General features: G+C 38.1%; 1 protein-coding gene across 1 annotated transcript in view; it reads right to left on the reverse strand.

Moving 5' to 3' along the window:
• The window catches only part of LOC150084395 (cell adhesion molecule Dscam1-like), a 326,343-nt gene that overhangs the window by 26,012 nt on the left and 278,056 nt on the right, over nt 1-22,275 (reverse strand). The window contains 1 exon segment of the mRNA XM_090375201.1: nt 9,228-9,287. Within this exon segment, the coding sequence (XP_090231327.1) occupies nt 9,228-9,287 (60 nt within the window).

Below are 22,275 nucleotides of genomic sequence, written 5' to 3' on the forward strand. Positions count from 1 at the left end.
GAACCAAATTCGTTAGATCAAGCTGGGTGATGTGAAATGAGGCTGAAATCGTCTCGCAATTACCACTAATTTGGGCTTCCGCGCGCCGTATACGAATACTTAATTAAATAACAAACAAACACAGTAGCTCTGATAAGAACAGTTTAATAGGAAAAATGTTTGGCTGGTCAAGGAGTAAAAATACAAAATGGCTCTGTTAGTGGCACTGGATTTTCTCGTGCAGTTTGATTAAATAAGTGAGAAGAGACAGAATGTTGCAGAGAGAGAGAATGATATAGTGCGATGGTCAATCTCTAATTTTTGTGCTAAGTCAGAGAAGTCCAAGAGGAACCACCGTAATACGTCATAGATCAACAGATAGCTTGCAGAATGCTCTCCAAAAGTTTTATTATATTACGAAATATAAATGAGAAATAGTCAGAAAAGTAATTAAATGCATTTTAAAAGCGACCTGATTATGCATTCTTCATTATATTCTGTGAGCACATATAATACTGCACTGCATCGATTAACTTGGTAATAGAAACGTCTAGTAGAATGGCGTAAATGGATGAGGAACAAATGCAGCGATTTCTCTCAATCCAACGATGCATAAATTCATCTATTGAGCAATTAGCTCGTTAATTCTCCCATATCGATAAAAAGAATGACTTCATCCAGTTGCTAAAATCGGTTACGATATCTGTGCACTCGTGCATACTTTACACTCACAATTTCTCGTATCACTTCGATCTAATAATCTCTGTCTGGGTTGCTTCATTGCTTGTCTGGAGATAGCTGAGAAACGTGAGTGGGTTTGCTCAGTAGTACCTGTATGCTTCGTATTATTCATCCAACTAAGTGGACCTATTATTGTATTGAACTCTAATAACATTATCACGTGATTAATAAAGACTTTTAGATTCGCCTGGAACCGCACCTTTTTCATCCCACTTGATCACACATTACGACAAAATAGTGACGTTGATATTAATTTCCAACTTATGGACCAAACGTTTGTACTCGTCATCCGATCTACAAAAAGTAGATCGGATGAAGTTCGGACTTCTACAGTAGTCCCTGATGCATAGGAAGTAACAATATTACCAGAGTTTGAAAAAAGATAGAGATGGTTCTTTAAATGTTTATCAAATTTAAAAAGTGTCCAATTTCAATTTCCACAATGATCATGATCACTATTCTTTAACAATTAGAAAAGGCCCGGATTCGAGTCCCATCTAGACAGAAAAACTTTTGATGGGCTTATTACACCGTGGCATAGTTAATTAGTCTCTGCCTATGGTTGCAAGGTTGTCAATTGGACATTACGGATTTTCATCCCGAAAATGACAATCAAAGACAGAACACGCACGATTGTAGCCACAATGCGTCTGCGCTTAAAATTATATGACTAAGAGACTTAGTATTAGTAGTGGAAAGTGCAAGAAAGTCCTTGTGGATAGCACAGTTGGTATAATTACTGTCCTCCACACTTGCATCTTGTCAATGATGTAAGTAATTTTTATGGGTCTTTTTCACAACGTGGCTGAGTTAGTTGGTCTGAGGCTTGGGTGGTATGGTTTTTTCTCCAGGAAACTCAGATTTCGTCCAGCAAACAGCAAATCGATCACAGAACACATGCAATTTACAGATATATATACGGCGCAATATGGCTTAAGTTACTGATGTGCCAACAAAAAAAACATAAATCTTCCCACATCACCTATCCATCCCCTCCAATAATTTGTCTGGTTCATCCTTGAATTTATTAACTATCCACTTCCACAATAACAGATGGAAGTTTGTTCCAACAATCAACCAGGTGGTTGATTGTTGGAACGCTTCCGCACATCTATCCTGCAACATTTCTTCCTCAGTTTGAATTTATGCCGTCTTCTGTGTGTAGTTTGAGCAAGAGGAAGAATCACCCTCAATGACTTTATAAAATGACTCAATGGCATCCTTTCCATATGACTTTAAAAAATGACTGAATAACTTTGTATCACTCTAAATAAATGACTCATCTGTTTCTGGACGGGAAACCCGAATTACCTGGAGAAAAAAACCACGCTACCCTCGCCCGAGACCAACAAACTCAGCCACGTTGTGAAACAGGCCCATAAAAATTCCTCACGTTATCGACGGGAACTCAAACTCAAGTCTTTTCTACCCGATGTGGGGGAGGAGAGCGATCCTACCAACTTCGCTACCCACGAGGGCACATTTCAAGTATTTTACTTCCGTTTTTGAAATACCACTCTTCTGAATCCACGCATCGTTGCATCTCTGTATCTTCTAAACCTGCCCAATGATCTTGTTGGATGTTAGGAGGTATTCCATTTATTATCTTATAAATTGGATAAATAGAATATGGACACGTTTCATATACGAGTACTTCAGTTACGTGCATGTAATCACAACAAGAAACTATATGTGACTGAAATAATCATTATGTGACATTTTACAGTCAAACCATTTTTCTTATTCGTTCGCATCTTAAAGCGTTATTAGTAGACACTGACAAGTTACTTATTTTGGTGGCTGTTCCTTAGAGATTCTTATCCGTATGACTTATGTTCACGAATCCCATTCTGGATATGAAGTTCTCCTTTTATCATTTTCTTATTTAGAAAAGTTCTCCAGGCAATTTATTACCCATTTCATATAACCAAAGTTAATAACTGAGAGAGAGTTTCACCGATGGACATAATCAACATGATGCGATCAACGTCACCATTAATTTAATCTGGAAATGGCAAGATGATCGATTTTGGAAGCTGTTATCACGAAGTTTGATATCACGATGTTGTGTGTAACTATCCTCTCTCTCTGTCTCTCTCAACTAATACATTTTCTCACTTTCTTTCCGTTCTCCTCATAACTTTTAAGAAGATTAAAATGTTTGTCTATCAGCGCTGTATAATTCCTTATTTAGCTGTAAATCTCATAGTCACACGGAGATTAATAAAATTCCAGGATTAAATAAATGCAAAAGTTTATTGATCAATGTAGCGCAATTTCCTTCTGAGTGAATCTAAGCTTTCCTATGTCTCTGCCGTTCAGAGCATCCCTGGAAGTTATTTTCTAAAATTTATCTCGAAGGTATGAATATTTATGGGAGTCTTTCATACGTGCTACCCACGAACTCAAGTACTCTCCACTGTAGGCCCAATTTTTTGGGCCTTTTTCACAACATGGTTGAGTTAGTCGTTCTTAGGCGAGGGTAGCATGGTTTTTCATCCAGGAACAGAAAATCGACCACAGAACACTCAATTTACAAACAGTATACCGGAGCAATATGTCCTTAGTCGCTGATGCTCCAAAATCTTAGTACAACGACAACAACTTCATATGTGGCCAAGTTAGTAAATTGACCACTTAAATTCATCCATCGCCCCTATTTTTTTCAACAGCCCTCGCAATACAAATAGAACGATGCTCCTGGAAGTTAGCATATTAACAAGTTTTATTAATTTTTAACAGGAACAAATTGCTGTGTCCCTCACGTACGCTCTAGATAGTTGACGAGGATTCAGCCGAGTTGTTCAACAATAAAATATGCGAAGAACTATAGTAAATGGTCCATTCAGTGATGCAAGAATTTATGGACGTAGATTACAAAAGATGGTAATTTATTTGATGCGTTATGGGCACAATGAAATTTATCGAAACCGCGCACACACTCACACATACACCTTTCGCAATTTCTTCTTAAGACTACGTTCCGTTGAGCGAAGTATTGTCCCCAAAATAGTACCCTATCTCACTCGGTATTTTTCTTCAAATCATGTTAGTGCCACGTGTTTTCCTACAAGCAACTCGCCGTTACTAAGCAACCGACAGATACTATTACAAGTCGTTTGACAGACGCGAATACCACAAGGACCCTTGTGTTTGCAATAAATCTGGACAGAAGTGAACGGAAAAATGCCAACGTCAAAGAACAAGAGGCTTGTTCTTGGCGTAATCAAGAAACATACGTGGACGATGATGGAAGTAAATATTGAAGTGAACGGTTTCGTTTTTCTAAATTATGAATCCTTGTAAATCGAAGACGTCCATCTTAGAAAAACAAAATAAGCGAAAGATTGGTAGTTTCTTCGAAGGACAAATTATCTGTTGGATGAAAAACGGCCCATAACTGCTATTAATACTTCTATGGTACGACGTGGTTCTTTCTCCCAGGTGAAAGGCTTAGAGAATGGCAACACGGAAAGCGTATGTTACAAATGAAATAGCAATTCAGTTATAGCTTGGTTTGAAACGACTTCAGGGAATGGGAAATGCTGTAAAATTTCCACTGTTTGCGTTGCCTTTCTCTTGAACTCGTGTATCTGTCTTTCTATATATAGAGAGATAGCTGAAGGACTGTTGTTTGATATCTCCAAATAAAAAAAGGAACCGGCAAGCCTTGAATCACAGCATATTTATCTTCAACTCGATTGAATAAGACCGGAAACCTTCTTTAGCGTGGTGAACTGGCAAATATTTGTCTTTTAAGTACTTTAAAAAGTAATATTTATAAAGATCAAACCAAGAACATCGTTTAGCCATTAGATGATTAAAGTGAATCATCAAAAGAGAGAGGTTTTTTTTGCTTTCTAATTCGGTGTTACGCATATGTAATAATCTAAATTAGCCTCGCGAGTTAATCAGAGATTGAGGCGAAATTAAAGAAACATCTTTGCAGTGACAAAAATGTTACGAAACTAACTAATTACATTCTCCAAAGAACTTGATAAAACGTTAGGTGAGTTGATGAGGTTAATTTTCTGAAGTGCTGTTATCATGGTTTGTACGACAAAATGAAGACTGAAGTCCTGCGCTTTATAACTGTTTATGCTGCCAGTAGGGGTTAATCTTCTCAAACAGCTCACCTTAATAGAGGACTTGATTGATTACCCAACTTGGTCTACACAGTTAACAGTCGAGATAAATGGTTGCTCTTGGGGGGGCTACCGACTAATACTGACAGTTTAACAATGGGAGGTGGCCAGGGGGTCACGTGATTTGAGCGCCGGTTATCTCGTTAGGCCATGTTCCCCCTATAGATGTACAAGGAGTGGTCATTAGACTTCTACAGCTTATGTAGAGTTATTGATCCATCCGCCATGAGCAGAGGGCTTCTCAAACACATGTCCACGCAGATTCGCTAGCACGAGAAATATAATTGTCACATTTGAGTGAGATTCCTTAAACAGAAAACAAATCTGTCCTTTCTGTAATTTAAGGCATTTAGAATTACTTTAGTTTTATATAGCGATAGAATGGTGATTTAAATAAATGGTGTTCAGTGAAGCTTAGTACAAATGAAGGCGTTCCCTGTTCAGAACAGTTGGCGAAATCCCCCTTTACGAACCATAGAGAAGTTGCGGATATTCTGATCATAGTGCATTCAGTAATTTGCCATGCACCTTCTTTCACTGGAAATTCGTTGTACTGACTAAGATTCCCTGCACTTATTTTTGGCAGATTAAATTTATGATAAGAGAGGGATGTGCGTGTTAGCTCCATATCTCGAAGGATAAAATTATATTGTTTCGTTTGATTAATTCAACCCGTGTGATGTTAATTTTTTGCAATTATAGCCATGCAATGAGATGAAAAGGAGGTTGTTGTTGTTAGTTTTTAGGCACATCAGCAGCTTAGGCCATATTGTGCCTGCATTCTGTCTGTAGAAGTGTGTGCTCGCAGTCAGATTTTCACTGTGTGGTGTGAAAAACCCTGAATAACTCATTGGGGAACCCTTCTCCCAATGGATACCTGCAACTAAGACTGAAAACCTCTTAAGAAATTCTTCCAGTCTGCGACTCGAACCTGGATCTCACTAAAAATGAGTGGAAAGTTGCAAAACCTCTGTATTGGAGGTTTTCCAGAGATACGTTATAATGGTAACAGAGTTTAACTTAGATTTTTTTAAAATCTAAGGTGATCATTGTCTGGAATGAATTATCTAGAGTGGTGGAAAATTTAACTATTATTTCATTTAATTTTAAATTGTTTATTTGAAGTGAAGTTAATGTTTCTTAGCATTTAACTAACAGCCTAGGTGGGGGTTGCGTATTAGCCCCTGATCACAGGATATGGACGGCTGATCTAGAGTAGAAATCATCAATTAAGTACGTCTGTTGCTCCACCATTAATATCTGTCATTGAACTTGAGAAACAGTATGTATAACAGAAAAGGAAACCATTAAGGAGTAGAGAAAAGCGGGAGGACTTGGAAGATTGAAACTGCATCCCTGTCGGTGTTAATAAACTCACGTGCTGTTAAAGCATTTTCAGTTAAGTGCACTTCTTTTCTAACCCTTCGACGCAGATCTAACGTCCAAGTTCCTTCAGAGGACACCGATTTTAATATAATTATTTTAATAATCGTCCATGGAGTTACGTTATCGCCATTCTATCCATCTACGATGTGTGGAGTCATGCAATCCAGAGATTTCATGTCGTGGGGAAAATGACGGAGAAGACAGCTTTTCGTCCATAGATGAACTCAGATCCGCTTACCTTATTACGTTATCGTCCATTTCATGTAGTTTGATGCGATGTCGTAAAATCACTCCCGGTGCGTACACTGAAAGTGAGCCTTCCTAATTAATGTGACGCAGGGTCTGCGACAACTGACTGGGGTTCATTAGAGCAGGAAGAAAATTTATTGTTTCAGAGTATCTGCTTACGCTATCTGCCATCTTAACTCATGCTCGCAGTGAACGAAGAGTCTGCTATAAGATTTTGGAAGCGGGTTCGTTTGCCGAAGAGCAAATTTAATTTAAATCCAAGACGGCGTCATAGAATATTCACCTCCGCTTTAAACAAAGAAAAACACAAACATTTTAAAAAGTCCAGGCTTCAAAGAAATTGGCATCATTTATGGAGTGGACGAGAGGAATTAAGAAAATCCTCCAAAAAACAAATGTCAACAGTTGGGCCCTTTCAGTTATTTAATTCAAGAAACATGAGAAACCTCTCTTTTGTACAGTGATAAATTAAAAATAATGCTTCAAGAAACTTGCGTTTCCACAAAGCATCTTCATGTTTTTGGGCGATTCCTCTTGTAGTACTTGAAATTCAGTAATCGCTTTTATGTTCGCATGCTTCCGTGCGAGCTTTTATTGAGTGAATGTCTTCGAAGTAGTTTCCCGTTCTTTAATACGTGGTACATCTGTTTTATGCGCGCTTACCAGGTAATGTTGAAAGATTATTCGATTGAAAACTCCAAAACAAACGCTTTAAAACTCTGGCTTCTTCTGTGATGACGTACTGATCTTAATTTACTACCTCCCAGTCCTACAGTGATGTGAAAAAAAGGAATAGAACTGTGTTCTTTGTCACAGATTAGCATGGATCTGTTATGCCAAGATTTTATTGAATCTTAAAGGCTGTTAAAATTTATTCGTGTGTACTTAACTCGATGGGTAAGAGTTTTATATATATTTTTAGATTATCTTCAGAATATGTCAGGGAGTAAAATTATATATATCCATATTTGTAAAGAATGATGACAAACAAATACTGGTGGATAAGTTTTGATACAAGACATTTAAAAAGTATCATGAAAAATCTAATAACACACAAAATTAAAAAAGAAAGTGACATTAATGTGAACTTACAAGAGTTATCAGTTATCAATAGTTAAAAGTAATGACAGGAGTTTCTTGCCTGATGTCTCCATTAAAAATTACCTTTCTCTGTCTACGGATAGGCTTGGTGGCACAATGATTTGGTTTCCAGGCGAGTGTTACTGGCTGGAATGATGCTGACCAAACACATGCAATGAACTGTTTTTATCACTCAGATTGCATTGGGATTCTGTAGATTTTGTCCTCGGACATTCTCTCAAAATCTGTACACTGCTTGCTGGAGAATTCAAAATGTTGTCCAGAAACATCCTTTGTAGGTACTTGAGTGATAGTTCTGGTCAGAAATACGAGTCGAGGATGACGAGTTGAGTTGAGAAATACGAGTTGAGTTGAGAAATACAAGATGACGAGTTGAGTTGAGCTTGTTGGAGTTTGACTTCTCGACTCCAATTTTCTGACATAATTTGCATTACAAAATCAATGAAATATGTTCAACCCGTGTTAGGAAACCTCTGAATTTCTCACCTCGTGTTAGGAGAACGGCTCAACTGTTCGACTTATGTTAGGAAACCAGCTGGACATTTCATAAGCAATATTCAAAGCATTATAAAGCACATATCTTTTCAAATAAACAAAATTCAAATATCGTTTCAAATAAACAAATTATTTTTGAAATAATTGTTATCATTATGTACCATATTTACCAAGAACATTTTTGAGTAATATTTTCTTCTAATGATTTAATATAATTATATAAGTTGAATCATTTCAGGTGTTTTTGTAATTTCAAACAAAAAAACAACAACTTAAGTTTATTGCATCCATCGATAGATGGTACTATTTATTTCATTAGTTTGAGGTGGCTAATGCAGCATTATGAAGAGGAAAATTTAATAGCTCTTTTTACTCTTCCCTCTCGAATTCATTAAACTGCTGGTATTTCCAATAACGCGAGACAATTCCAAGAAGAAAATCATTATTGAAATGTTTAGGGTTTTCTGTTTTCTAAGATTTCCTACACCGGAACCACTGTTGAGCAGGCAGTAGCTCCACGTAATAAAGCAGTCTTCCTTCTCTCTCTCATTATATTTTAACACGGTATCGATTAAGCGTCCTGCCGTCACTGGAGGGCATTATTACATGCCTTAATAAACATTTCACGTACCATGGAGAGAATACTTGTACTTTATTTTTACGCATCTCTTCACATGTCAATCATTTCGAATTTGGAGTCCCGAGTTTTTTGCTGTCTTTCTTTTTTTTTTTCTTCCCTTTCTGTCTTACATCAAGTGACACGAGGTTCAGGGTGGTCGAGAATAACCAAGTCCTCTGAAGCAGAACGCGTGGCTTTAGTAGAAAAATCTCATTCCATCTTCGGGTAGCGCGCGCGCACACACAACCCCACTGAGTCTGTGACTTGGAAAGCTACTAGGAAACGTTGCGTGGAAGGATGGAGGATGAGAGTGTGTGGGTGAACCGCAATGACGGTGTAAAAGGGGATGGAAAAAATTTGGGGGGGTTGAACTGTGCCTTCCGTCCAGTGAATACACTGGAGTTTTGTCATCTATTCCAATGCATCGCATCCTAACAATCTACTTTTGCGGGAGACTTGTAAAAGGCTAGACAGGTAAATACACCACAGAGAAAAAGTAGCAAATACGATACCTCATGTTTCTCAGGAACTCTTCTCTAAAAGGCTCGGTGGTGTGGAAGGGGTTTTGATAACTGGAGAAAATAAAGCAAAAATAGTCTTTTAGCTACCATGCACATTTTATTTCTTTATTAAAATACCACAAACGCTATCTTATTAATACTTATTAACGCTATCTTATTAGGTTATGCATACGTAAAAATCAGTAATAATTTGAAGAAAAGGAGCGCATTCCAGCCTACCATCCATTTGCTTAATGGTCCTTGGTAAAAAGAGAGCATGCGCGTTGTTGCTGCTACTGATAGTACGAGAACAATCTGTGAAACTGTATGACCAAAGATTAAAGATAGTGGAATTAATGATTCTTCAATTATCTGTATTCTGAACTCAGGAGATATTTGCAGAACTTCACAGACTGTACTCAGGAAAGCTCGTACCATCGCACTTGAGGTTTCTTAGATGTATAAAGAAGTCGATTTCATCTTTTCTCGGAAAATAGGACCAGTGAATGATAGTCCAAGATTAGCAGCACTGTAAAAGTGGTACAATTGGAAGATTGGCCAACTGTAAAAGTGGTATATTATTCGATTTTGACAAAGAGTTTCAGAATTTACATTCTCTCCAACTGAACGACAATCCCAATTGAAGAGGAGTTTAGAAATCCTTCCAGTCAACGGCAAGACTCGAAGTCAGACCTTCCCAAATGAGTAAGAAAACCATTAAGGTGCCACGGAGGACAAGGTACTTTGGAGATGTAAATTCCAATAGATTAATTAATTATTCATCGAGAAACTATCCATAATTGCTTTTTGTTTAGCTAAAAAGTTACCATAGCAAATACTATAGAGATTGTGATCCATATTATATCCATTTCTGAAATTTTAAGTGTCATCTGTCCACTGGAAACGAATAAATTGTTTTTATTCTCATTTTCTCCAATACCTGACTTTCTGCGGCATCGGTAGAGGTCGCGGTGGTCACGCAGCAGATGTTACTGACGACTAAAATATAGAGAGATTTTTCTTATATTTTTTTCCTCTATCCGGAAATAACACACGTTATAAAGGTACCCCCAGTTATTATTGACAAATCTCTGGTCGATCAACTTGTCATGCAGTATACCACGAAAGCCTCCAGAAAGGGCTATACAGAAACTAATCACGCTTCAAAACTCCTTCCTTTTTTTTCTTATTGTCCATTGAACGTGTCTTTCTCTGTTTTTTTATCTCCAGATAGTTGCTTGTGCAAGCAAGCATGTAAGAGCTCGTGTTACCAGGTAAGTGAGCCATATTCATAAAGACTGCACTATTGGTAAGAATAGAACAAAACCGGCATTCCGAGAACAAAAAAAAGGAAAATTATTACGCGTATTTTTCATCAATTGTGACATTAAGGGAGTTAAAAAGCGACTTACGTTAAAGAGGAAATATTTAACTGTGGATTTATTGAAGCAAAAACAATCTGAGGCCATGCGAAAGATTTCTTTCATTTTTATTCGTATTCCCCATTACTTTATTAATTTTGAAGGATACCAAACGGTTCTTAAACACCAAAACTTTCGTGCAGCGCTGAGAATGGGGGGGGAAAATATTACGAATATCATTAAAGGGGACGTAACGTTAAACATCTGCTTTGCATTTTACCACTTATTTATGCCAGCGCTCGTTCGATTCGTTCCTTGGCCCGCATCTTGGGATTTCAGATGATGTGACGACGCTAGATGGAAAGCAATAAATGAGACACAATCATCTGTGAGGATTAAGCACACTTCCAGCATTGCCATGGGGGAGATTTGTAAGCGCGTGCCCACGAGAGAGAGAGAGAGAGAGATTTCCTTGTGGTGTGAAATCCTCATCATTCAATCAACGTTGGCGCTCGAGACACACGCGACGAACGAGAAAAATCAGGGGTGGTTGGGGGGGGGGGGAATGGAAGGCACACATGCGCATTGTTAAGATGGCATCTGGCGAGAGTACATCGCCTAATCGGTAGGAAGATCACGCGAAATGGGTTGTGCTTATGTTTATATTCGGAACAAGAAAGGTGACGAGACAGGCATAGGAAGTCGATCCATCTTACTCTGGAGAGAAGCGGAGGAGAGGAGAGAGATGGGGGTATGATCTAAGAGGCACCCGATTACTTACTAACATTGGACTTACCAGAAACCAGTACTTGCGTGGTTTATGCTTTGTGCCGGCTACTTATAACAGAACTTAATGGATCTTCTTTTGTACTTTCAAAAGAAATGGAAATTCTTAAGTACATCCATTCTTCTATGGCGATCAATAATACAAAACAACAGAATGACCACTCCACAAAAAGGAATGTTTGGTTTTCTATCCAAACACGACAGTTTTCTGCAACAAATATATATAACTTCTTCGGCAAAATTTATAAGATTTTATTACAGTGTGCGCGACACATCCTCTGGCACAATAGCCTTATTGATGGAGTAGTTCATTATTGACTGAGTATAGTGAATATTACTTGAATCAGCAATGTACTCTTTTGCAAAAATTTTCTGATTCAGTGAACTATTATTAGAATGCTATTTCGGCCAACAAAAGTTTGTTAGAAATTGCAATTTCTATTAACATGACGTGTGTTATTGTCTTTTAACCAGAGGCGAGATTTGTTCGTTATTAAGTTGTATTAATTTATGTCTAAGATCGAGTGAAACATATTAAATCTAAGCAAAAAGTAAAAATTAGATTCCGGTCTTCGGAATTATGATTTTAATCGTGAATCGCACGAAGTCTGTCTTATAATAGATTAATTACAGTTGCAGATCAATTAACGATCAACTGCTCGTGAAATGCTTATGGTCCACTAATAATAGGAAACTTGCCCAACCTTCCCAGAATGAAATTCTTTTGTTGTTTGGAGGCCAGCGATGAGTTGAAAAGAGTAGGAAGGCTTTTAGTAAGCAACAGTGCTGAAACCTTTGGAAGATGTGGCTTGGCATCTGATTTGGGAACAGAAACTATATTGGCCGTGTTTTTCTTTCATTCTACGAGGACGTGAAAGCTTTCTTGCTTGTTTCTCCACTCACTAGGTGAGATGGTACACTGTCTGGCCACTGTATTAGCTTATGGCGTGTTGGAGCGGGCTTGCCTGAAAACTGCCCAACAAGATGTGGAATGGAGTCAGCAAGGTGTTTAAAAGGGACAATGAGGTCTATTTGATCATTAATGTAACAAAACTAAACTGCCCTCAATTTCTGGAGTGACATGGGCAAAAGATTGTTGTAACACGTCTTTACAGATCATTCCACAAATGGCGGCCAGCCAAATCCTTCAGCTGGCTTGGGCCAATACTTGACGTATTTTTCGTATGCCGTGAACCACTCTTTCATAAATTTTGCGAGTTGTGTGGTTACACTGCCATCTTGAAATTACATTTGTCTATTGAAGAAAATCTGGTCTAAAATGACCGTGAACGCCATATTACTATATGAGATGGACTCCAATGGGATCAGAGGACCATGAATATTCAAAGTAAACATGCTTACGCCATTACACCTTCTTCAGCAGCCTGTACTGTCGGTACACAAAAGGATTTCTGGATGGTGTTCGGGGTCGGTAGCTTTAATGAAGATCTTCTAATCCTGTAGTATATTCTTTTTTTAGAATTCTTCGCACGTTGCAGGAACTGCTTCCATGTAACGCTTCTGCATTAAATGCAAAAGTTAATTGTTCCATCGATTTGCAACAAATGCGCTTGATAATCCGTTCAGAGACCTCGAGCACCTTTTTATGTCATGTGATATTTTTTCCACAGTTGCGTCAGTTCGCAGAGGTTTAGCGGGCGTTTTTAAATCCTTTTAAAAGAATGGAGTTCCGGATTCCCGGTGAAATGATTTGGGCACTACTGGGATTATTAGTTTAGAGCGCTTTCCTGCAAACGTCACACACCATACTGCTTCTTCTATTTGTCCTATTAAAGTGCAAGAGTTGCATTTTATTAAATATTAATTGCAATTGAGAAGTTCCAAAAACAGCCACGTAATGTAAGGACACTATGATCAACTCAACTGCACTAATAATGCATTTTTTACATATTACGTTAAGGTCCCAACCAGTGGTGACCTCTCAGTGAAAGGATAAGGGATCTCGAAGCATATTCTAAGGAAAATTGCAACGTTCTTTACTACATTAAAAACACGAATAAATGTTTCTTACACTGGTCTGCAAAACTAGGACCAACGCTATTTTTAAAGGTTGAAACCACAAAATCTTTACTCATGAGCGTAGATTCAGTCTCAGCAGCGATTCTGTACATCAGCTAATTTGGCAAGAGGTTAACAAACTGTATCACCCCGCAAACAGCACTGAGAGGGATCGATATGGCAGTCGAGGTGTTCTCGTCTGGGGAGGCGTTATCTTGAATGGACGTACACAACTCCAGATACTGTAAGACGGTACTCTAACCGGTGCACGCTACTGTACTAAAGTAATCCTTCCTCATGTGAGTCTGTTCCGAGGTGCCATTGGCCCCGAGTTCGTGTTTATGGATGATAACGCCACACTCCATCGCACTGCAGCTGATGATATGCTTTTGAAAAGTGAGGACATTGTTCGTATGGATTAGCCTGCCCGTTCCATCGATCTAAATCCCATCGAACACATATGGGACGCTATGGGGAGACGCCTAGCGGCACGTCCACACCCACCAGAAAATATTCACCAGCTGAAGATGGCGCTGACAGAGGAATGGACGATGTTGCCGCAAGAACTTATCAACATTGTTCTAAGTATGGGCAGGTGGTGCAAAGCCTCCATCGACATTAGGGGTGGCCATATCTCCTACTGAGGACCACCTCTTTCCTTTGTTCCATCTTTGGCAGTGATGCATCTGTATCATGGCAGCCAGTGCTATGTTGCCATTTTTGAATAAAGCCCCTCTGTACCGTTTTGTTTCCGTTGTTGTGTCGGTGTTGTTTTCTTCATCATTTCTGTACCTCACGAGGTTCCTTTGGTATGCTTTTCCCATATCCAGGCCACTCCTATGTGAAGCTACATGTGAAAACCTGACTGGTCCTTAAATTTTGAACACCAGTGTTTTACTAGTTAGACCCTATCAAGTAGCACAGTGGATATAATAATCGGGCTTCCCACCCGGGTGGAACAGCGCTGTGTTCGAATTCCCGTCATTAACGGGAGGAATTTTTATGAATTTTTTTCAGAACATGGAAAAGTTAATCGGTCTCACGTGAAGGGATGTATAGTTTTTTTCTCCCAGAACTCTGGCTTTTAGTGCAGCAAACCGACCACATAATACACGGAATTAGTACTTTATGGGCTTCATAGTTTAAGACATTACCACCAATGGACTTGATACGAACTAAATATAAATACCTGTATCATTCTACCGCCTCCCCCAAAGTTCACGTCCAGATAACGCACTCCAAAAGGAAGCGCTCTCAGTCCAATCCTGTATTCAAACATGTTCACTTGAACGAAACTATGTAGTGAGATTCATTACTCCACAGCCCTTTTGCCACTGTGCTGGAGTCCGTGAACGTTGGGAACGAAACCATTCCGAACAGTACATAATGGTGACCATGGCTTTGGGCTTATGTGAAACTGTCCTGCAATCGATGTACAGACAGACGTTTCCGTGGCCCTTTGGACTTTCTCCCTGATGTTTTTTTACAGAAACAAAGCAACGAACCGTCCTCTGTTTTTTTACAGAAGGTAGTTGGTACGTCAGACCCGAACTATCCTCTGTGTGGTTCGTGAAACTCGTTCATTCTGAGGTAGTCCAGACGTCTCTTTTTCCGATAAGACCGTGTCACTTGGAGGGCAATATAGCTTAAGTCTCTAAAGTGCCTAAAACCCAATAACAGCAACTTCTCACCATGTATATTCACCATTTTGGAAAACGGTAATGAAATAATTATTCGGCATATCTAAAGTCAAGTCAGCATCATTTGTTTATACTTTTCTTCATTTATTTTCTCATTGCAAGAATTGATTAAATAATTTAATTATTTTCGGCCATTTCATCCACCACTTATACCAACAATCAAAAGAAAGCAGGTACCATGCAATGATTGCACAACTTACTTATCAAGACAAAATAATGCGTGGCATCCAACTGAAAAGCGTTAACATACTCAATTGCTGAAAGTCGGACCACCGCAGATTGCCAGTTATCAGTGACGGATGATCACCATTTTTCTCGAGCTTTGTCAAGGGTGGAAAGAACAATACAAAACACCTTAAGAGTCGTCGTCATGTTCTGTTGACTAATTGTCACTGAGCACATTGTCTGCGTGCAGTTGCTAAGTGACGGAATACAACACAAACAGACACGTGAGCCTTGTGATCACGCACAATTCATTGCTGATGGCAGCCTAGACTCGGCAATCACTTAATCTCTGCAAGAATCTCCAGCAAACTGCGAGCCTACCAACGTTTGCAGCTCGAATGAGGCAGGCAAGACACGCGCGGTGTAAGTGTGACGCAGTGCGATGTTTTCGGAGATACAGATCAGATTAGCCTGTAATACTAAGTCTGCTGGAGGCTGCTTTAGTCTTTCGTAGCTTTGCGGCCTATAGATATTATCTGTAAGAGAAGAGAACAGGGCCAGAGATTTATGTGTTTCGGAATGAGACTCGAAAGAGTGCCTAACGTACGTGGTAATTCAGTTGACGGGGATCGAGTGCCAAGGAAGGTGTACTTCGTGCTTTAAATTCTCCATACCTTCCGAAAGAGGAGATAATACACTTGATAAGACCAAAGAAGTCTGAAGAAATATTCCAGAGGGCTTAACTGCCATATAAAAGCTGTTTTATATCCGCGCTTTCGCACACAATTTTCCTACTCTGTGTTCTAGATGCTTGTGTCTTTTGTGGTCGCTATTCTTTCTCTGTTTATCTTTCCATCAAAGAAATTCTTTTCGGTGATTAATATTTATAGAAAAAATCCTTGAAATCAGCGACTGAATTAAAAGACGATTATTATTTATCTTAGTTCGAAGCGAGCTTCAAGGAAATCCTGAACACGGTATATTCGTTGGAACAATGCCATCTTCAAAATACAGTATATAGATGGACTATGACCTCTTCCCTACTTGTAAAGGTCCTATAAATAAAAAAACAGAACACCATGTGCTATCTTACCCGCCCATTTATGCTGCTTAAGAAAGTTCGTATCTGATTGTCATCGCCCCTGTCTTCTTCCCCTTGAACAGCTTTTAAGTCTTCTCTCCCTATCATATAAGTAACTTATGAATTTAAGTTCCCCAATTACGAAACTTTACATTTATAAAAATTCAGGAGAAGAATCCATGAAAGAAGTTATTTCTTGCATACAACTGATCATAATAATTATCTAGATTCCTCAGGCAAGACTTCTCCTTCCACAGACTCCATTATCCAAGATTAACCACAGACTCTATTATCCAAGATTAACCACAGACTCCATGATGTAATCCACCACCACTGAAGTAAAACTCACCGATGTATGTTTTGCCGAGTGCATCTTTCATACTTCCTTTGTGGACTGCGTAGATATTTCAGCTTCTTCAGTCGTGGGAAGGGATCTTTCCAGAATGTAATAACGACCTCATTAACATTTATAACTGGTGATGCACTCCTATGCAAATTTTTATTTTAGTATACAGATATATACCATCCACCACAGAAGACTTAACTTCCCTCGGCATTGTTAACATCCTTTCATGGATTCTTTTCCTGAATCATTATATCATCTATTTTAGAGAACTCTGGTTACTGTTCACCTCATAATTCTGTCTTTTAACTGTAAATATCATAGCAAAATACTTATTCAATTCTTCTACTTATGTTTTACTCTTTGATTCTTCCACTTTGATCAAATAATGCAACTCTCTGATTCGCTGTCTTCTTCTTGGCTCTCTTTTTTGTGTTTTACTTTATAAATAGTTTGTCATATACTTTTGTACGCTTATAATAATCATACATGCATAAATCAATGTTATCGTGATAATTTAAAGCCTAAAACCATGATGATTTCGCCCAATTAAACCATTACTCTATCCTATCATTCACTTTGGTATCTCTCTCTCTTTTGCGAAACTTCTCCACTGGAACAAATACATTTCTAATTTCCAGGATAAATCTATTGAATACTCGTATCCAACAGCATATAGTTGTCTCTCCAGTTAATGGAGCTCAGAAAGCAGCTCAACCTACTATAGTCTCCTCTTTTGAACTGAACATCTCAACTTTTCCTTTGATCACAGCAATTTCTTTGGTTACTACCCATTTCATGGTATCGTGGTCGTTACCGCTAATGCGCTTCGTCGGTAGTACAGTTGGTATAATCATCGTCCCTCCTACACCGGATGGAAAAGATCTAAGTTGGAATACCGTCAATAAATGAAGAATTTTTGTGTCTTTTTCACAACGAGGCAGAGTTACTCGGTCTCAGGAGAAGACAAAATGGGTTTAATCCCAGAAAAGTGGGGTTTATTGTCCAGGAAACAAGGAAAAATCGACTCCAGAATACATGTAATTTACAGACATAATATATACAGAACAATATGGTTTAAGTCGTTGAGACTCCAAAAACTGAACAACTCAACGTCCATTTGGGCTTAACCTGATTCTGGAAACAGTCTGATCGCTGGCATCCTCTCTTTTTTGAACCCGTAGTCACCATGATAAATTCCTCATCCCCATGTTTCCGAAGGCCACAACCAGCCGTTTCGAAGTATGTGGATATTCTTCCCTGAAGTGGCAACGTTTCCTTTATAAACATTCTTTTAAATTATAAGCAAAAGAATGTGTTATTGTGTTAAGATCAATGATACGTGTATAATATAACTTTGTGATACCCACTCGTGATAGCGCAGTGGCTATGAGCGCTGTGCTTTCACACCCTGTGGAGAAAGCTAGAATTTTTATGTAGCTTTCATCATGGCCGAGTTAGTGAGTTTCTGGTGAGAGATTTACGCTGGATGAAAATCCAGAATTCGGAAAAACCATCACTCTCCGCATTTCCGGATTTTTATCCACAAAGGTGGAGAGTGATGTGTAATAAAAATTAAGGTGAAAGAAGAGTCAGTCTTAAAGAATTCTATACTGAAGAGATACTTGCATTCTCACATGGATTTTGACAACTGTGCAATTGTATGGGAAAGTACGTTGAGAAGATTATCTAATACCAAGACAGTAAAGAAGATTTACTAGAAAGTTACGATTAAAATTCGTATTAGGATTTGAATTCATCTGGTACTTTAATCACAAGTCTGTGAAAACATTACTTCTTCAACTATTAACGACATGCACATTGTACAACTCAGTTTTGTTTTAAATACAAAAGCTTCCTTTCCAATCCCTTAACTAGTCTGGAGCTTACTAAACCACAGTACAGTGACATACTCAAATGAATTTACTCTATCTTGAAATTCAATTACCCCAGCTTGAAACTGCAGACAAACCATCATTGCTTGATAATCCATTCCTGGAGGTTGATTACAATTGGTACGTATCACAGCAGTAGGCGTCTAATGAAAAGCCGAGTCGAAATTGTGGTGGATTTAGGACGTTATTTTTCCAACCAATGTGTATATCATATGTCGATTTCTAAAGATCACTGAAGTACTCGCTTTTCTGGAATCTCTTGTTTCGTGGTTTATAAATGCATTCCTTCTTACAGTTTAATAATAATTAAAAAAAATATTAATTTGAATTGGTATAGTTAATAATTAATTTAAGCTTGGGGATGCTCGGATTCTTCATCAAAAAAACCAGGAAACCAACTAGAGAAGACACAATGTACAATATACTGATGCCTCCAGTCCTTAGCTTCCTTGGCACTATTCCTAATTAAATCGAAAATAAGCTCAGAACTTACTTCGGTATTCCATTAAACTGGAAACTTTGCTCCAGTTAATCCAGAAAGACAACTTTATGTTTAAATTCGTGATTTAAGGACAGGATCACGTTGGGAATGGGGTCTGGCGACTTTGGAAATTCCTGTATAATTAGCAGCATTTAATTAATTCTTTCTTGGGATTTATGGATTTTTGTGTATGTTCCATCTAAAGAATAAAGATTAAGGGGTATGAGCACGTATGGATTATTCATTTATGAGTATATATGGAAACAAATTATTCAGAAAACAAAATTGGAAAGAAATATTTTGGAAGTCATTTGGTACTGTTCCCAGTGTTTAATCATCATATTCGTAGAGAGAGAGATGATAAATGGGACCGCTTCTCTGCTGTTACTGCCCACGGACCATTTCAGTCACGCGGGATTACGATGCCCTCTCATCCGGGCTTTGTATCCTTTCTTTCCAAATATCGCGTGGGTAATTATCGACTGCTTATTTTCTTCTCATTAATCCCAGACCTTTTTGATATGGACACGAGGCACCGAGAGTGACGTCTAGCGGAGGAAAGATGACATCCCATTCTCTGGCCGTCTCAAACGAGGAAATGTACATTCTGCCTGTAGCGGAGCGGGATAGAAAAATCTTTCCTAACTGTCGATGCGGGTAATCCTAATCTTTAATTTATTGCAAGGACGTGCTTGAAGGGCAGAGCAAACAATGGGAAGATCAATATCTCCCCTGGAGGAATTCTGCAAGGGATTTCTGTCGTCTTTCGGCTCCTCCATAAAAGACGCCGTAGATTCGAGCAGAGAAACCAATGAGAAGGAGGAGTTGGAGGAGGATTTTCGTCTCTTGATGCCGCTATCTATCATGCAGCTGATCGCGATTTGTAGGTACACCCTGGAAAGCTATGATGAGACGCTTCATTGAAAATATACAGCTATTTATAATATTTCTTAGGAGTTTTTATAATAACCACCCTCCTATAAACTTTTCCTTTGAACATTTACTGTAGTAGTTCAGGGCTAATTTATTCTGGAGTCTCTAAGCACTGTTGTTATTTTTAACTCCCAAAGAAAGTTTTGCTGGTGCTTTTGGAATTCGTTTTTAAAGCACGATTTTAGTACAGAGATGGCTGAATTATTACCATAATCGAACTTGTTTTATTTGCATTGCATTATGGCTGAAGAGATTATTTGTGATGAAGAATAAAATTTCGATTTTTTTAATGTTCTGCTGTTTTTACTTTTTATTTTAATTTCAGGGTTCTTATAATTTTGTCCTTGTAGAACAATACGCTTGAAAGGATCATCCACACAAAATTATTCCCAAATTAGCAGTGTTAATTCAATACCGAGAATGACTTGATTACCAGTCAGTAGTGGATTAAATAACCATGAATTAGTGACAACTATTTGCTTAAGTCATTAAGTCAATGCTTGAATAATGACTTAATATGATTATAAACTACTTAAGTAGTGACTTAATACGATTAACCAACTACTTAAGTAATGACTTAAATACGATTAACAAACTACTTAAGTAATGACTTAAATACGATTAACAAACTACTTAAGTAATGACTGAATACGATTAACTAACCTACTTAAGTAATGACTTAATATGTTAGCACTACTTAAGTAATGCTTTAATAGCCTTAAGCAATTGTTTAAGTAATGACTTAATAGCCTTGCGATAATGACTTAGTAATGGTGTAATAACCTTAAGAAATTATGTCCATTTAAGAGTTCTAAGTGATGATAACTTTGGTAAGAACTTAATTAAGGGTTTTATACCTAGAATATTAAGAGAGCAATAGCCTAAGGCTGCGATGGTGAACCTTTTCTGGTCAGCATGCCAAAAAAATAAATAAATAAATAAAATAATAATAATAAGCTAAAACAAAAAAAAAATAATACTTCTTGTATGCCAGATTGAAAAAAAAAAGAAGTCTTTATTGAATATTAAATTACACACAATACTTTAAGGAGTCTCTGTGAGAATTTTGGTCGGTTTAAACTTTGGATTTGCACCGCCATGTGTGGCTGATTGCTTCTTAACGTTAATGTCACTTATTGGTTAGTCTGCTGTAGCAGAGTGGTTAAATGTGAGGGTACAGTAGTACCCGGTTTTGAAGTGACCGTGGTTCTAACTCATGTGACTGTTAAATACGGTGTTGTTGTATTCTCCCAAAAGTATGAATATACTCTTTAAAAAGTTTACAATATACATTCTGTTTGTACTGTGGAGTGGCACGGATATCTATTGCGGCGTTCTATCCCCCTCCTTGAACTTTAAGTTATAAAATGGTGACAGTGGATACATTTTTTACGCATAACATTGTTTCCTATAAAATTATGCTTTTCAAGGAGAAATTTGCATATTTCCAGACCCATTGTTATTATTAGGACAAGAAGATGCATTTAAAAAGGAAAAGAAAAAACAGAAGTTTTGTATGCTGGATGAACATATTGAATATCACGTACTTAAATTTACAAAACTGTTCCAGGAACCATCATATTTTGGTGTTTGTGTATTTTTTTGGCTAATTAAATATAAGGCAAATTTTAGGTTAATTGAATATAATTAAATATAGGTAATTGTGAATATAATTAAATATAAATACGTAAACTACATATTTGCAAAAAATATTACCGAGTTTTATACTGCTTAATAACAAATATCTGATACTGTCCATACATTTCGGATCGCTGAAAATAGTAGATTTGAGAAGTGATATTAGAGGAAGTAAAAGATGGTGAAGGAAAGAGTAGTAACAAATTGGCAGCGACGAGACTAGAAATCTTTGCAAGCTTCAGATAGACCATCAATCACTGAACATTAAAGATCAATCTAGGCTTATAAAATCACAAGTTTAATCACCAAGTACTTTAAATTACACTCGTGAGCAAAATTATGACAACCTACCTACTAGCGCGTTGGACCGCCTTTCGCCGTGATTATCGCTTGCACCCGGCATGGCATCGAATCCACGAGACCGCTGAAAGTGTTCTCAGGTGTAGTGGACCAGCTGGATAGAAGGACGTCCAGGGGTTCGGCAAACGGAGTGAGACACTGGCGAATGCAGCGTTTCACCACATCCTACAAATGTTCGATGGGGATTAATGTGGAGGAAGTATGGCGTCCAGTGGAGCACACAAAATGCTTGGACATGATCCGCGAACCATTTCTACACAACGCTAGCCTAGTGACACGGCGTTGAAAGATTCACGTG

This window comes from Mastigoproctus giganteus, chromosome 6 (assembly GCF_048544385.1).
Source record: "Mastigoproctus giganteus isolate SK-2022 chromosome 6, ASM4854438v1, whole genome shotgun sequence".
Taxonomy (NCBI): domain Eukaryota; kingdom Metazoa; phylum Arthropoda; class Arachnida; order Uropygi; family Thelyphonidae; genus Mastigoproctus; species Mastigoproctus giganteus.